Source organism: Macrosteles quadrilineatus, unplaced genomic scaffold (genome assembly GCF_028750875.1).
Source record: "Macrosteles quadrilineatus isolate MER2022 unplaced genomic scaffold, UCM_ALF_1.0 Scaffold_2__2_contigs__length_208266976, whole genome shotgun sequence".
Taxonomy (NCBI): Eukaryota; Metazoa; Arthropoda; class Insecta; order Hemiptera; family Cicadellidae; genus Macrosteles; species Macrosteles quadrilineatus.
Genome location: NW_026542595.1, coordinates 50,735,562 through 50,754,402, shown reverse-complemented (window position 1 = coordinate 50,754,402; position 18,841 = coordinate 50,735,562). Strand labels below are relative to the sequence as shown.

General features: G+C 33.4%; 1 protein-coding gene across 2 annotated transcripts in view; it reads right to left on the bottom strand.

Moving 5' to 3' along the window:
* Positions 1-7,359: 7,359 nt before the first annotated feature.
* Positions 7,360-18,841, bottom strand: part of LOC128986124 (serine proteinase stubble-like) — a 156,936-nt gene continuing 145,454 nt past the window's right edge. For both annotated transcript variants that reach the window (XM_054406274.1, XM_054406275.1), the window contains exons 2-9: positions 17,715-17,834; positions 13,655-14,024; positions 11,917-12,191; positions 11,603-11,700; positions 11,045-11,151; positions 10,652-10,949; positions 8,654-8,779; positions 7,360-8,257 (exon numbers count right to left, since the gene is read on the bottom strand). In XM_054406274.1, coding sequence (XP_054262249.1) covers positions 8,099-8,257; positions 8,654-8,779; positions 10,652-10,949; positions 11,045-11,151; positions 11,603-11,700; positions 11,917-12,191; positions 13,655-14,024; positions 17,715-17,834 — 1,553 coding nt within the window. In that variant the 3' untranslated portion in view covers positions 7,360-8,098. The remainder of the gene's footprint in view (positions 8,258-8,653; positions 8,780-10,651; positions 10,950-11,044; positions 11,152-11,602; positions 11,701-11,916; positions 12,192-13,654; positions 14,025-17,714; positions 17,835-18,841) is intronic.

The window sequence follows — 18,841 nt, the reverse complement described above, 5'->3', positions numbered from 1 at the left end:
GATAACCGTAGCAAAAGTTCATAAAAATGGAAGCTTGATACCTAACAAGTGAAGAAAATAGCTAAGGAAAGTTAATTCACCGATGTATGCCTCACTCTTTGGAGAGGTTTATTGCTACAAAAACCTTCTTGAATAAACTGTGATTCCCAAGGGTGCCATGAGTACTCGCCGTTTTTAAATACTGTACACTGGTGTATATCAAACGCAACAATAAAAAGAAACTAAATAGGAATACACCAGGTTAGGTTCATATCTGAGTTAACCCATGATTTACTGAGGTTTTCTTTACCAAAATGAATAACACAGCTCATTTTGAATTTGAGTTATAGTTTTTTAATCAAAGACAATCCTAAAAAAAATTAAAACCTAATGTTAATTAGAGGTCTACAACTCATCTAAGACTCTCCATATTTAAACTAAATAAGCCTCAATTGAAAGTTCTAAGTTTACCTAGTGTGTTTAGACCAGAACTAAAAACTTTGTATACTTAGCAGCTGAGAAATATGTCTTTAATTAAAGAGAAATGTTAAGAAAAAACAAATTCCATCCTATGTTTAAGCTTATAACTCACCCCAAACACATCAGATTTCAATAAATAATAACTCAAAAGAACCGCATTCATTTCACTGAGTATTCTCATACCAAAACATACAATATCACGTAAAAAAAACTCTAGACATAATCTTTAACTGAAAATAAATTGTAAAAAAATTATCTTTTTTGTTGTTTTGGGGGTCCACAACTCATATTCAACTCAACCGATTTTTATTATCTATGGCTTAAATTAAACCTAGTAACTCAATAAGTAATTATAGTCAATTGCATTTAATGCAACGTAACTATAACCGGAAACAATATCTTAAATTAAAGAAAAATATTGGAAAAACTGTAATTGTAGTTGGTTTTCAAGTTCTATAAATCCCATCAAACACGATAGATTTGAATGAACAATGCCTCAAATGATCGATAAATATAATATCCTACAATCTGTATTCGACGTAACAATCTTTTATTCAAAGAAAATTAAACAAAAATTAAAATATTTGTTGGTTGAAGTCGTGTGATTCACCTCACTCAGACTGGTTCGATTTCATTAATTTACATTTCAAATGGAGGCCAGTTGTTTACTGAGTGTTTTTATTGCAATGCATACAACATCTAATAATAACAACTCAATTGGTTGATCAAAATTTAAACTTTAATTTTTGAAAAAATATTGTTTCTTTGGGTTGGAGATGAATAACTCGGCCTTAAAGTCCTTAAACATAAATAGTTAATAGTTCAAATGAAATACGGTAATTTTACAAACATGTCAATACCAAAACAGCCAGAGAGAAGTACCGGATGGTCTTAGGAAAGATGTTACAATTTTATTGAACATATAAATTATCCGTATTTTTCATTGAAAATAAATAAAAATGTATTTTCTAACGCTTTGTCCTGGCGTTACCCTTGATTCAACAAAGCATCCAATAGATGTACTTGATGCCAAATTCAAAGGTCTATAATTGTTATAATATATATTATAGTCATATTTTGAGTGATTAAGGCGCAAAATTGAAATAAAAAGAAATACGACATTATGTTTTTGTAAATTATAAACTTTGAAAAGTAATACTGACCTTGAAATAAATTATATATATTTAATATATGGTATTTCTGAGTAGGGAGTTTAACCGTTAACATTTGAAAATAACTTTCATTGCTCTAACTTAAATAGTTTTATAATTACATTCGTTTAAGTAAAAGCTTACACTGTAATTTACGTTTCCCGCCATTTTCCAAGATGGCGGCTGTTGCCCAAGGGTACCAAAAAAGTACCCGGTGGTTTTAGGGTCTACTAACCCTATATATCACATATCAACAATAAAAAAAACTTAATAGGACAAAACCGGGTTCGGATCAATTCTGCCGGACTAAGTCTTAAATGTGAATTCATTGCAGTTCAACAGCTGGTTATCTATCAGCTGGTAGTTTACCAACAGTGAAATTGTATACCAGAGCCAAAACCGTTTCAGAGAATGAATGTAAAATGTGTTACTTTCATTGATAATAATTGAAACATGATTGAGGTATATACCTGTTAATGACTATGTTAATGTATATAAATTAACACTTTACGTTGTAGATCTAAAATAGACATATTATAAGTATTATAAATTAGTAGTGTTATTTTTATAACCTAATTGTATAAACAAACATTCATAATACCTTAATTATTGTTAAATGATTGTACGGAGACAAATGTTAAACCCTATAAAAATGCACAGTTTGCGCAGGGGTCTCTCTTAGGAATTAACTGTAATAGTTACACAATGTCTCCATAAAAATACATTACAAAGTCTACTGATATCATTTGCTACCATTTAGTTTTCGATAAATTAAGTGTATGCTGTTAAACTATATCCATCCTGTGTAACACACTGACACCTCCTCTATTTAACCGATATGTATACCGTATGGTTGCAATTTAAAAGCATGATATTTAATGCTGGGACAAAAGGTAAGTAAAACGTGAGTAAGAAACGAGTTTTGAAACCTAATTAATGCCAAATGTGCACACAGTTCTCCTAATAAATAGTTTACAGAACATAGAAATAAGCTAAGGCCTGCTGTTCAATTTGAGTACGGGTTTAGTCCCTTGACACTAAGACAATGTAGAATGTCACCCACATGTATGTTTTGCTGAAAGACATGCATCACAGCCACGAATATGTTAGTACTGGGGTTAAACAGTGTTTGCGTATGCGGGGTCTCCCATCCCTATAAGGTCACACACTTTATTGCACAACTCTTCAACATTGCATTGGTTAAAACAGTGACATCGGTTTAAAAGGTTCAAAACCTTTAAAACTTTCTAATAACCTGATAAAGATTTCACCATTTTCAACACGAGACATAAAATGAATATGATTCTTGCTACCGCACCGCTACATATTTGCAACAGATTTTCTGAATATCAAAGTAGATTTAAAAAATAAAATCTGGTAGGGTGTAATTTATTCGTATTTGTTATGATTAATTTAAGTGACTGCTCAGGATGTAATAAATGAGTAATAGGTAAGAAAGTAAACGTTAATTTCATAGTAATTTATATTATGGAACAGCTACAGCTCAAAGCATTCACGTTCAATTAAAATACTTTTTTATAGAATTTTTTAGGAAGATAAATGAAAAAAACATCGCTGATTCGTTTACGTTACGTATTTATTACTTATTACAGACTGTTAATGAACACTTCAACCACTTAAAGGTTTTTATTACAATTCAACACAAAACTAGTGTTCATAGTTATATCAGCTAAACTGTTTTACAATAGGTGTATTCTAAAATATTCGAAAATCTTCTAAACTCTTCTAAAATCATGGGACATGGCCGTTTACATAGAATTGAGTGATTTTTTTTCCTGTGTGCATGTGTTTAGGAAATATATTTCACAATCTATTTTATCCGATACAGAACAAATAACAAAGGTTTCAATCAAATCATTGTACTATGTATATTATTATTATCATTCTTAGTATTAGTAATTACTAAGAAAGTATAATCAGTTGCCAGTATTTAACAAATAACATTAAATATGTTAAGGTATATTTCAATCCAAATAGCAAGCGCAAGATTTGTATTTTAAGAGACGTCTAAAAGCAGGAGGTTACTGCGGACCTGTCATTCCCATGCGAAGAATGTAATTGGGTTTCTGGAGGTGATTAAAGGTGAACATTTTACAGGTCGTAAACTTTTGGAAATATGGCAAAGAACCTCGCTCCTGGAAAATTAGTTGAAATGTGAAATGGTAATTTATAGTTGCATATTCCCAGCATTCAAATGATTGTAATGACTTTTTAGCTATGACAAAGTATTATCCAAAAGGAGTTTTCTTGCTGAAGTAAACAATACAAAGAGGAGCTTTCATCAGAGATTTATTGATAAAAATCACGAAAATAGAAAAAAACCTCATAATGTTTTATTTTTTATTAGTGTATGTAGTTATTCATCCACCATACGCTATCGGATCTTGACAGTCGTCATATCAGGGGTAAACGTTTATATGGCATAAATAAAATGTTTACCATAAGAAATGTGTACTTATATTGTTAATAATGGAATATTATAATCACTTATAATTGAGTATTAAGAGGACTTATTCTTAAAGTAAGTTCTAAAAATATTAATGCGATCAGCCATGAACAACATGGAAGAAACTGAACTAATTACATTAATTTACGTTTGAAAACATCACAGACACCCTCTATCAAAATATCAACGCCTTTTAACCAGTTATACTATAAATAGCTGAATTATTAAAAAGATAATATTAATTCCTTCGAAATCCTCTTCAACACTCTTTCTTGTTTCTTTAGTTATTTTATGAATAACTTCTTGATCAGCATTATACGTGAAATCGATCACCACTTACCTTTCATGTATATTTACCGTCTTTTGAGTAAAAATATAAGCGTAAATATTATGTTTTAAGCGTTATTAGACTACTAGCTGTTGTACCCGTGCTTCGCAACGGACGAGGACACAAAATAGAAACATTTCGATCTATGCATCTGTTGCATAAAATAGTTAAACATCCGCCAACACTTTTAGAAACAAAATTCAACCTTTATGGCCTTAATAGAAACATTTAAGTTATGACTTTTAAATCTGGTAAGTAGTGGAAACCGCATTTTTAAATCTGGTGTAGGCTGATATGAGAAAAACTACCACATTTTCGAATAACATTTTCACATAGGCTACATGATTTACCTTCATCTTCCTTAGTTACATTTTTTTTTCTTTATATTTGATATTTTAAATTTCAATCTTGAAGTTGCAAAACTAACATCATCAGCTGTTATAAACTGTATAAATATTTTTGTACCTTATCAATAGTCTTTTGAAATATTAAATAAACGATATCTATACCATATAAAAGTTGTAAATTATTAATTTAGCATTAAAGACGGCAGACAAAACTAATATGATTTGAAAACATCAAGGACTAAAAAGGTAATAGTAAATACAGTATATGTTTCATTGCATCTCTGGTTTTTACTCTACAAAAATATCAACGAACAGCGATATATACAAATCAGTTCTTTTAATCAGTTCAATAGTCCATTTCCTTTACATTTTCACATTTACCATTAAGTAATCATGGTAACAGATATTTCATTGATTTTAAAAACAAAAACGCACTGTGTACAGGTTAGTTTTGTGGTATTTTCCTTTATTTAATTTAATCAGTAATGTGGAAAAACACAAATAATAAATTTATAAAATAAAGTAAATGTGAACTGCAAGCTATTTTAAGGTAAATAAGAGTATTTTGTATTACCTTTAATAATTAAATATAGTTACACATATACCACAGATTTTAGAAAACGAAAATCATCGGCGCACAATTGAGTTATTTATGGTATTCTTTAGTTTAATTTAAGCAGATGTGTAGCAAAACACAATTGCTAAATTTAACTAAATATAAAAAATTAATGTGAAGTGAAAGTTATGTTAAGTGAATCCAACACATGCTACGCAGTCCGAATTTATAAAAATTAGACTCAAAATTTATGCAAAACATCCATATATTGTAATTTTCTTACTATTTCCATGAAAAATATCAATAACCTTATATATTAATTAAGGAACTTTAAAAAATCTAAAGCAGAGCCTAAGTTGATACAGCAAAACTTATATAATATTTTATTTTATTTCTATAATCATTGACATAGTTTTAGAATAAATGATCTATGATTAAGTTTTTTATTAAATAAACCAACCACATAATTAATTGTGAAAAATATTATATTTAATTTAATTGGATCAGCTGTCTGAAATTTTGAAATGTGCAATTTGGCAGTTCTTCTGGTTTACATTGAAATGTCAAAGCAAATACAATCATTGTGAGTATTCTCATTGCAGCCATGGAAACCAATCAATATTTACTTTTAAAATCCTCACCTAAGCTATATTTTTGTAAAATTTAAGTTCAGTAGTTTTTTCTTCTTTTATTAGTAATACAGACAGCCACCATTAGATATTTATATAGTAGTATAGATTTACTTTCCGTTACTATATGAAACAAGCTTAATACCCAAAGCAAAGTGTAACTTTATTACAATGGTTCTAGGATGTATGGCAAAGCTATCTTCCATGTATTTGATACAGTTTGCTGCACGATTTATCAGATTTTAGTTTCATTCAGCAAAAGCTACAAAATGCCAATCATGTGGATATCCTCAGCCAATATTGTGGCGTGTTGCAGTGCGGCAGTAAAGCCTGCTGTGGCTGGATCCCAATACCTTTGTCACAATCAGAACGGCATCTCAATCCTTCCTTTACGTTTCGCTTTCCTTTCTACTTTACTATCTCAAATTGATATAAAATTGCTTTTCCGACTTTCCTCTGTGATGGATTCCAGGAAATCATCCTTTACCAAGCTACATGACACGTGCAACATCGTGATTTTAATATAAAGTGATGATTCAAAATCATTAAATTTTTCTGAAAATTATTTTCAAACCGAGAGGATTAACAAGTAATTTCCACAAAATAATGTGTGTATGTATGGTTTCAAACTTATAACTTAATCTGTCAGTTGGGAAATTTATATTGTAAACAATGCAATTTCTATTTTATCCCGGTATTTTATACGCTAACTTGATTAACTTGTCAATAAATTAATAATATTAAGAGACAAAACGTATAAATAACATAATCTGTGTGATTACACTGCAGTTTAATAAACTACGAGCAATTCCATATAACTACAGCCTACGTATTAAAAATCTTCCAACTGATCCGTCAGAAGATCTCACGATGATTAAATGTTTTACAATTGACATTTCGAATTACAAAATTTAATCTTCTCATATTATTGTAAATTATGAAGCTTGTTGAGAATTGATGTTAGCTGATGCTTCTCTCTTACGTTTGAGCTTATTTGTTGGTTTTACAATCTAGTACAACTAATAGTTCACAGACGAGTTTTTAATCGGTTGTCAAAATACTTTTAAACTGAAATAAAATAAAACAAAACGCGCTCTACATATACAGAACAGAGACATACCTTAAATGTAATCAGCCAATCGATTTATGCCACTTATGAATAGTTTACTTAATTTAGTTTTACTTGAGTTTACTCAATCAATAGTTTTACTCAATTATGTGTCATATGTGTAGTGCATGCGAGCCCTTTTGTTTATGTGTTGTATCTCTTGATAATATTATTTTTAATATTCCAAAACATGAACTGCTCTTCTTAAAACATAATTAACTTGTTTACCTTGAGTCCATGGGACTAGTTAATTTGATAATTCAGGAAATTGAGGGAATTCAATAAAAAATTGCATCATGTAGAAGAAAATAGAATTGAAGTAAATAAATTCTTTAATACAAATAACGATAATACAATATTTACATTTATTACATCTTATACTACAAAGTGATCCCTTAGTATACATTTTTACAGATATACGTAACAAATATTTACTTAATCTTTTGGTATCACTGTATAAAAAGACTTTTCAAATCTTTTCATTTACAAACATATACATTAAATTTATATTGACTACTGCTATCTTTTAAAACTACCAACTTCATTTTGATTACTTTAAATGAGGTTAATAAAGACAAATTATTAATAAGGAAAATGAAAGAGAGCAATGATGTTTGGATTTAAGATAAATTGGTGGGCACTTATCCCTTTTTTGAAATTCACCAACAACTTTTTTATATCATTATAAATCACCATATGTTAAGGTTAAAATAGAAAAATAAAGAATCAGCATAGTCTTATAACAAATTTGGTTTTTCTTACTTTTTCTCACAATTAATTATAAAGACAATTAAAACCTTTCATAATGGCCGTATTCTAAAAGAGGGTTAAATGTTTCAAGAAAACAGGAACTAAATACGTTTTAATGAAGGGTCTATTCTTGAGCCGCGCTCCGTAGTTTTCATCTTGAAACCCTTTTATTATTCCATCACTTCAAACGAACGTAACGTTTCGTCGCTTAATTAAAAATAAATTAATGCCTCTTCAAGGGGTAGAGTGTCATTTTCACAAAACATAACGTTCTTGTTGTTGTAGGGGTTGTTGCGCACTCGGCTACGTGACCGTCTGCAGGATCCAAGGGACAAACTTGGATATCCTTGTGCAGACCCCGGGCAGATTGGCCTCTGCACACCCGATGCCCCAACTGATGATGCCCGCCAGGAAGTAGCGACCGTCCTTGCCTTTCACCTGCAGAGGTCCACCGGAGTCTCCCTGGATGTAATATGCATAGAAATATAGTAATTTGTAAAAAGGAATAAAATCACTGTACGTATTGGGGTTCTCACTTCTTACCCACAAGGCATTTTGACGCGCAAACATAGGTCTAGCTTTCTGTAGGAAATATAGTTGAAGAAAAGTTGTGGGTTTATATTCGGCTATTGACCTTCTATTAAACTATGTTTTGTAAGCAAAAGAGGTCAGTGGGCAAATAATTTTGACTTCGAAAACCCTTATTAGTTGAAACAAAAAAATACGTTATGAGTATTATAATGGTATATAACAAATGAAACCAAAGGTCATTGCTACCAAACTAGATATGAAGTGAGTTATTGTAGTATCAGTACTATCGTCAGTATCGGTGGTGATTGTGATCTGTATTCTGTATACCTGACAAGAGTCTCTGCCACCGTTGTCGTAGCCCGCACACATGAAGATTTCTGGGATGAACTCGTGCCTGCCTGCGCGCAAGAACATGCTCTTACACTTCTCGTTGCTCACGATGGGTACAGTCACCTGCAAAATATTAATAAAACTCAATATTGCAAATCGAAACAGAGTTAGAAGAAATTTCTTTTATTCATCCTGTTTCTGTCAATAAATTACAACAGAAACTCTATGGATCAGAAATTTAAACAAATCACGTCACTGGTCTGAAACCTATACTAAATTATCAACATATAGTTTAGAAGAAATCTGATAATTCCATTTAAATAATAATGCAAACATGGGGCCAGTAACGTCATTTGTTTATGTTTATGATCCATACAGTTTATCACGAATATTATAACAGAAACTTTAAACGTATATAATAAAAGGACAATAAAAAAACAATTTATTTTTGGTAACCCCCTCTGCAATTAGTGTAAGAAGGGAGACCAGGATATTTATTTGAATAACAGCGTTCATTTTCAGGATTAAAACGTTAACGGTCTAATTAGATACTTCAGGTAGCTCAACTGTTGCAAATTCATCATAACTGAAGTGCACAAATTACTTTGATGGTTTCGTTAGAATTATAAGGAATTTATGAACGGTTAAGGAATATAAAAAAATTATTGTTTGAGCTCGTTGTAAATAATATTCATAGACCCTATTTATTAGTAACAATCTATTTCAACGCATGCAGTTATTTCATTTTGCATTTCCTGAATTATTATGGCAACAAACCTCATAACTGTTTTACTTCTTCAATATTTTTTTTTAATACTGCAAAAAACCTAAAACTTTCGTCATGTCATGAAAAACGTCCTTCTTAGAACAGTAAAGTAACATATCAAAACGACATAGAGTAAATTGAACAACATATTTGTGTTTATTCAAAAAGAAAACAAACCTTCAAACTGCGCACCACTCTTGAGATCGAGCCAAATCAAAATAAAACTGGGATTATATGAACTATTGTTTAATGATTCTCTCGCCCACAAAGTCTTTTCTTCGTGCAGACCATAAAATGTTATAAGTTTTTGTTTGAAATATTTTTTTCGTAAAATATAATAAACAGACAAATGTTTTTTTTTTTTTTTACTGTTCGTTGACTTAAGAGTTTTCCGAATTTTTCATCTTTCGTAGAAAAACAGGGTTTTCCTACAGTTACCTAAAAATGTACATGTTCTCTCACTGATTTGAGAAAGCAAAGTGGTCATTTCGCTCATCAGTGAGACAATGTTGACATTGTCTCACTCTAATTACTTTGTCTCACTCACTCCATATTTGCAACGTGAAGGCACGAAATAGTGAGCGCGTAACATGCAGACAAGGCCGTATGCGCACGAAATACGTTGGCAGCACTGGCTGTAAATCAGCTGGTCAGCTGTTGTACTGTTGTATCATTAAATGTAATATTAAAAGTTCACTTCTGTGTAAAAAAATATTTCACGTTTCTTTACCAAACTAAAATTTTTTTATGGTAACTGTAGGAAAAATATAATGTGCAACTCGAGTGCAAAGTGCAATTGCCTCACTCGAGAAACCATCCCTCACTCGCCTACGGCTCGTGAGTAAGTATTTCTCTCGAGTGAGTCAATTGCTCCCTTTGCTCACTAGTTGCACAAATAACAATTTCTTAGCGAAAATACGGCACATAATATTAATGAACACCAGGTCTACATTTACTATTAAATGGAATCTGTTGAACGGAAGTGTACCGCGGCAGTCAATGACAGGGCACTGCTTAATTCATGACTTTATATGTGCCGAGACTCGGGGAGCAAAGACAAGTCAGAGCTGTGATGGATGGTTGTTATGAAAGATAATATATATTTTTAATTGGTATGCAAATATATTTTCCCTCACAGGTTTTGTAATATCAGGCAACCGCCTTATTAGAATAATCAATTCAAAGTATGTTTTCCTACAATCATAACAAATTGCAAGGCACCCTATTACCTCCTGCAGCACGGACGGTAGAGTGCCTCCCTCACTGAGTCTCCCCCAGCCTGTGACAGTGGCAGGCTCGCCTATCAGCAGGTCGTCGCTGCCCGGCAGACAGATGGGTGATACGTGCGGAGCGAACTCCAGTGGCGCGTCTAGTCGCACCAACGCCAGGTCGTACTCGTACGTGAAGAAGTTGTAGTTGGGGTGGACCACCTTCTTGGCCACCCCTCGCTCCATGTGGGGGTACGGCTCTATCGTGCTGGAGAAGTCGTACTCTCCCACCCGGATACGAATCTGCGACGCTAGTAAACTACAGACACAACAAGAGTTAAACAGAATCTAAAATAATAATATGGAAATAAATATTTGAGAATGGATGCTGATGAGTAGGCAATGTGCACTTACTCGTCTACGCAGTGCCCCGCTGTAGCGATCCACTGTTCGTTGAGCAACGCGCCGCCGCATCTGTGCGTGCTGGAGAACCCGAAGAAAGACGTCCTGCGAACTGACACCTGCAAAACATGATTGGCGTTTGATTATGAAACGCTATGTTTTGTATATCTACAACCTTTGACTATTCGTCAACAATATAACTTCAATTCCAAGATCTTGTTAGGATTTAAATTTATCCAAGTAATTGTAAAGAATTATGAAAAGATAGATGTATTTCCTTTTTCGACAACTTAGACACAATGAGGTTATTTCTAAATTACTGTTTTCGTCATAAATGTACATGCTGCGGATTTAAGCTGGATTATAAATTGACTAACCACATGTTACCTAAAGGAACAAAAATTAAACTGTAAGATTTTAAGTGATCAATTCAGGTTGTGTCTTTATTTTCGTATAGGATAAAGCAAATTTAATGAATGCGCACTATTCTTTGCATCTTCAATTAACTCAGAGATTCATTCATAGTACATAACAGTTGTTGGTAATTGAGTTATACAAGTTGATACGTACTTGCCACGGCCAGACGCCGAACTGCGCGTTTTTGCCGCCGACGATCCTCATTCCGCTCAACCTCTCGGGTTGTGAGTTGACCATTGGCACTCCGCACTCTGCAACACAATAATTGATACAGTAATATAATCCTAATTGATCTTAAATCGTAATGTCTAGTAACGGTATGTTATACAAAACTTTAAACAATACTAAGCATGACTAATCTCGATAATCATATCTAACCCTTTTAATTTATAGAACTCCAATTTTATTTATTTTAAAGTAAATGGAGAACATTTTACAATCCATGAGACGAATCCGTAAATATTTACCATCAGAGGTCTTGTTGGCTGACACACTGGGGCTACTGGACGACTGAACCGGTGTGGTCGTACTGGTCGTGGTCGTGGTCGTTGTTGGCGACGTCGTGGTGGACGTGGTGGTCGTGGTGGACGACAACATGACTGACGGCCTCGGCTTGGCCTGGGCCTGGGGCTTGGTGACGAAGGTAGGCCAGTGGTGACTGTTGGACCACGTAGAGTCTACCATGTTACTTAGGTCTGACTCCATCGTGTGACTGTGGCCGGTCCCGTGTTGATGGCCCCATCTAGACACAATACAAACATCAGTTACCAGCCACACTGTCAAATATGTATACGTTATTGCTATGTGTAACAGTTATATTCTGATTGGTCTTGACTAAACGTTCTATAACGCAGGGAACGCTAAGGTTAAAACATTTATGGAGTTTTTAAACACCAAGCCTAAATGTTTCAACCATTCCAAAAACATTACTCTGAGCTATCATACAAATCATTGTTTTTTTAAGTCAACGCGATAATATCTGGTGTGCTGGTTGGTATTTACAAATATATATTCTGCTACGTAAAAGTTTCACTTTGCACTAGGGCAAATTATTTTTTTGATAAGAAATTAAAGAGTATTATGATAGAGGAACTGCCTGTCAACAACTCTTAGAACAGAAAATGTATGTCAGTGGCATACGAGAAAGACTACCTGCTGGAAAGTAATCATATGACCCTAACACGACTTCCTGAGTTAGCCATAAATCCTCATAGAGGAAGTGACTCGGACATGTATTAATAATTCAGTTTTCCGTAGCAGCGAGACCTAGATGCTTCAAACGAAAGTGCACGTGAGAGAGCGTGGAGCGTGAGAAAGTGGTCTTCTTACAACTTTTTACTGACAAGAGAGTTTTAAGGTGCTATTAATCAATAGGAATGTGAAAAATGGCTACCTAGTCCAATTATGCTTGCTTTAGACTGATTGGAATCCAGTCGATGACCTTTAGATATGAAACGATCATTCTCATCTCAGTGGTACTCATCCAATCACAGAACTCGTGAAAGTGTTGTCGGGTTGGTCGGAGATAATCAACAAACGAAAGATTAAGGGGGTATACAATTAGTTTCGCATAGTTTTGTTTTATTTTATAAATTTATAAATTACCGTGTCGTTAAGTATAATCAAATGTCAGTCTGTATTATAGAAGCATATATGATGAAACGCGATACTGTTTGTAGTGAGGAAATCTCAAGGGAAATCCGTGTAAATAAGAACAGTTGCAGAGCGTGCGTTCAGACTCCAGAGGGCCATATTGAGCCACCTACCTGCACAAGGCAATATGGAACAATCCTGTTGGGGATATTCAAATATATAAATCATGCCATTTTAATAAACCTGTCATAAAGAAAATAAATTATTTTATATTGTAAAGAGATTTTATGTGAAGTAGAACAATTATTAATGTACTGATAAATTTTCTGGTGCTAGATTTTAATTTTTTAACTAATCATTAACATCACGTTAATTCTATAAAGTTTATTTCTCGGCATTTTAGTGTTAATTTGGAATGGAAATAAAACTGCTATGCTGATAACAAAACTAATGAGTTTTTAAAAGATCAAAGTTGGTTTACTATGGTTTACTCTAATAATCTGGAGTCATAGTATTCAAAGACGTACGCGATTTTCCGTGGGTCCGCATAAGGACACCTTGTAGATATCGTACCTATCACACATACTGTCGTCACTTAATCAGATAAATCACCTCTCTGTAGAGCTGGACGGAGCAGCCGGCCTCGGACTGCTGTGGGACCCTTGGACGATGGTGATGTGGGGTTTGTATGGACTAGGAGTGGAGGACGGGGAGGTCATGAAGTGAGGCCGTGCAGGTCCAGGGGGTCGCGACTGCTCCACGGGTCGGGACTGGCTAGACTGTGGCAGGGAGGGTGCAATGTGCAGAGGTAGACGCTTGATCTGCTCAGGGGTGAGGTTGTGGCCGCAACACGACCTGAAGATGAAGGAGTCCTTGCACATGAACATGTGGTGGCCGTTGGTCTTCTCACAGTCGTACATGAACATACAGGTGCCGTTGAGGCCGTACTGGGCACCGCAGGGTCGCTCACTGATCAGGTAACCTGCAATGTGTCACTGTTATTATAGTTACTTATCTAGGTTATAGCTGTAACTATTATGAGGTTCCGGCCTGAGAATATGTCAAATTAAAATACCCACTCTTAGACATTTTTGAAAAACCATTATGTTTAGTGGTATTTCGATTGAGAATGTAAGTAATCCCTAACACGATTTAAATATCTGTGTTCAACAGGATGATTAATTATACTTTTGCATTGTTTACAACATATCCAGGAGTAATTGTTCGTCTAAAAGTCAATGGCAGATAGTGTATAATGGAACTTAAAAGACTTTTCATAGTTTTTGTTTTTAATACTTTTTCTAAAATGTTATGTATGATAAGTGACATTTGGCTTTCGCCTTAAAGTGAGTGGCATGCCTAGTTATTCGATACGAATTTACAGCTTAATGGTGATTTAGTAAGTAGTTTTATCTAGTATCCCCATATCTCCAAAAGCTTGGAGTCAACTCTACTAGCTATACCCTAAGAAATGTCGAACTTCTCTATTGATCGCCATCCGTTTGCAAAGTGGCTCAATATGAAAATGGTTGAGAAAAGGGTATTTTGAAATTAACATCGCGGTTTACAGCTTTGTGAAATGTATCTAAGTTATAGTTAGTACAGTACATAATACGAGCCAGTTCAAACTGTTTTGTTTGTTGGTGCCAAGAAGGGGGGGGGGGGAATTATTTCTTTGTACCTGATCAACAACTACCCGTTCGGGGCCCAAATTGTGATTTCTACCTTCGTGTGTTAAGCTTTAACCAAGTGTAGGTTCCTCCTCTTCTATCCCACCTTGAATAATGCGGCTGATGAAATCATTATTTTATAAACACTAATCAACAATGTATAGAAAAAAAAACTCACAAGATAGTTCTACTTGTGTTTTATTACAAATTGTTCTTACATTGAACGTTTAAGATAAAACGTTGTTGGAGCTAAGTTTACAAATATATAAATATGAAAAATCATATATTAAAGGGCGTTAAGCCCTCGTTCATTTAAAAACACCCTGAAATGCATCTTTATGTTGGTTTATTGTATTACATTTTGCGTATTTAAGGAATATATCTGCTCTCCAGCAACAACTACATTCGTATTTTTTTTTATTGTTAACCATACATAATAAAGCAAATTATGTAATTCCTAATTAAAATTGTAATTATATTTCTTAGACAGAAAGCCAAGTTACAGTCTTTTGTATGACTGAATTAACACCAATAGCAAAGACTGCTTATCGCTGCAGGTGTCAGAGCAGTTCTAACAAGTCTCATTTGTTCAAACGAGACATCACTATTATTTTTTGCATTATTAGCAGCTTAGGTATTAAATTGCAAAGACGAATTCTGGCATCTTTTTTTCTGTTTTAATCTAAATAATGCGTCCCTCTTTGAAAGATATTAAGATAATGTTTTCGTCATTGTAAATCTCACCTGTATATTCAATTAAGATTCTGAAACAAAATGATCAAACTATATGTTAATTTAGGAAAGGCAATTTCGCAATCAATAAACGAGATAGGAATATTCGCCGGCACTTGTATCTTACACCACATGCTATCATGATCAGTAGAAAGTAGATAAGAGTAATAACTAGTGCACTCTGAGATGTAGTATCCAGTTGCTAACACGTATTAGACATAATATAAGATAATGCCGATGTTTAAGCGGCTTGTCTGTGAGTCTATGATCATGGAAGCAGCGGTGATGACGGTGATGGCGGCTCACTGTAATTGAATACTAATTGATGGCTGGTAATACCGCTGATACATTCGCGCCAACCTTATATGCAATGATCGCCATAATACTTTCCCTTATCACGATTGCTACGAAAGTAAATTCGAGCTGATCTTGATATCATCATATTATAACAATCTTTGAAAAGGAAAGTTGATGGTAGATGAAGGCGAAATGCAAACTCTCGATTTCACTTGAATAACAATCTCCAGATGTGATATTAAGATAGTGAAGGTTTTTATGAAATATTTGCTAAATTTTATCTAAGTTTTGAATCTAGATTTTTATCAGAAATCTAACTTTAATGTCCTCGTTGACATTAAAATATATAAAGTTACCTATATAACTTCCCTAGAAATAAGTATTAGTGTGAAATTAGACAAACATGCAATGAGTTATCATACATAAATATTCCTATTACCACTATTACATTTAATTCTGGTTGAGTAATGTGTTAGTAAAGGATTTGAGATGGAAATGTATTATTTACTTTAGTTCATAGAATATCATTTTTACATAAAAGTAACTATGATTTACTTAAAAATTTTAAATTTCTATCAAACCACATTTTAAATTGTACATTATTTACTAGAAATAACCGTGGCCTATCGGTAGGAGCATAATCGGCGTTGATGCCTGGATGGCCATTTATGGCGGTCAATAGATGAATTTCAAGAAAGAGAATAAAGTTTCTTATCCAAACCACCTCAATATTGTTAACAAATTCACATTGCAATACTAAATATTATTATACAATTTTAAAAGTGGTTCGTAGGGGGAAAATTCTAAAGCATTTTCTACGAAATACTAAATCAATTTATATTTCAACTAGTTGAACCTCGCAGCTTGTACAATTAATATATACAAATATTTATCTACAAAGTATAACTACTAAAAATTAACATCTGAGTTCCGCTCACAATAAAAGAAAAAAAAGACTAACCTTCCGATTGTTTAATTTGATAAAAGAATCTTTTCCTGAAATCTCCTGTCAGTCGAAAATCAATTTTCATAGGGAAAGTTTAGTACGTGGTTATAGCAAAGGGTATAAATTACCAATTATTAAAATATTTCATCAAATAATAGTTGAGATCGTTGTCAAGCACAATAGAAGGTAGATAAATATCACGCTTCGAGCGATGAAGCAGAACAAACACTCGTCTGCGCTTGGAGAACCGATCAACCAACAACGACAAGATATTCTCCTTATTATTGTTCCCTTCAGTAAATACCTGCTGATTTTCTCAGATTTAATTGGGATTGGCTCTTGAATAATTTATCTCTCTCGAGAATATCGTTAGGGCTTTTATGACCAACATAATAATTTATATATTCTATTCCAGGATGTATTCCTGGAATCAGATAAAAGCAGCGTTTTAATGGAGACTATGATTCTGTTTATTAACTGTTACATAATTTATCTTAGAAATAATAGTTAAGACACATAACATTTCCTTAAGTGAAAAATAAATAGAAAAACGCAACCTGTGAGTCTAGCCTTTATGACCATCAAGAATGAATTAATATTGATTCTAAGAGAAGTACACTTGTGAAATGGTCCGTATTTATAAGAAGTAAATATTTTTCAGTTCTGAAAATGTTGCTAATACAGTAAAATAAGTGTACGGTACTTAAGTAACAATTTACATTCATAGCTTAAAGTATAATACTTTTGGATTTTATTCTAATAAGTAAACACAATTATAATGTTTTGGTAACGGGGCCATTATTTCCAAACAACGTAGACTTGACGATAACATTCATTTAACTCTTGAAAGATTCTTCAACCTTTATCATAGGTCAAACATATTTTAAAAATGAAAACAAACTCTATTAAAAATGTTGACAAACTTATAAACAGCAAAACAGTGAGTACATACTCCATTTTCTCCATATTTAAACTACTTATACCTCAGACCAGTGTAAATAACTATTTCATATTTGGATATACTCACTGCGCAACGCTCTGTCAGCTGGCTCTAGATGTGAGGTACTGGTATGGTGAGGGTGCGGGGCGAAGACCTGCGGAGACCAGCACAGCATGGTGACCACAGGCACCCACACCATGCTCACGCCTGTAACATGAACAAGTGGTTCAAGCATAATATTGTGAGTAAGATATGGACGCGTAACACAGACTAATCAATGGTGGACACCCTTTTTGATTTATATAGGTATTTAGAATGATTATAGCACACTGTCAAACCGGGGTATTTCCTTCTAATGTTATAGATATACCAGATTATTCTTTGCTGTATTTAGATATAAGACTACAAAGCAATAACACCAAATACTAGAGAGTTGGTTAAAAACCCTAACAAAATATGTGGTGTCAATTGTTTCATAATTGATGTCGACTACTTAAACGATAAGCAAAAAAAAACTAAATTTGTTCATTTTTAAGGGTGAGGTGCTGTTAAGTGTGTGTTATATACAATTTACTTTTATAATATACTAATATGTTAATATGATAAGCAAACACATTAGAATAGTTCATGTCAAAAAAGGTGTTTCAGTTTTATAGAGTGTTTAGAGTTTTCACAGATACAAACATATTGATATGATAAACCAACAAACTAACGCCATTCATGCCCAAGAGATGTGTTGTAGATGTTTGGTAAGATTTAAATTTTCTTGGTTTCTTAGGTGTTGATATGATATACCAACAAACTAGAGTTGTTAACATCAAACGAAGTGTTGCCAGAAGTTATTACTTTGGTTTACTTTACCAAGTGCCTCGCTCTATCACGGAGCCCTTGCCCTACTGACATCGTTGTCCCGGTTATCTCATCTCTATTCACTTGTGTTATGTGCAGCGAGATAGATATTGCTCTCGCTGTGGTTATTTAATTAGAAACCTAGACACTCGATCGCGATGTGGTGGTGTTTTATAATGTCTTCAGAAGCTGTAATTAGTTTCACGCTTCATGTTCACAGCTGGAAGAATAACATATATGGTGTAATGGTGTATGGGTTTAATCAGGAACGATGCTTGATAGTTAATAGTTGAAAACTGAATCTAATTATAATAATACAATACAGTAATTATTCTCATACAATTTCTTTTCCTTTTTAAAACTGG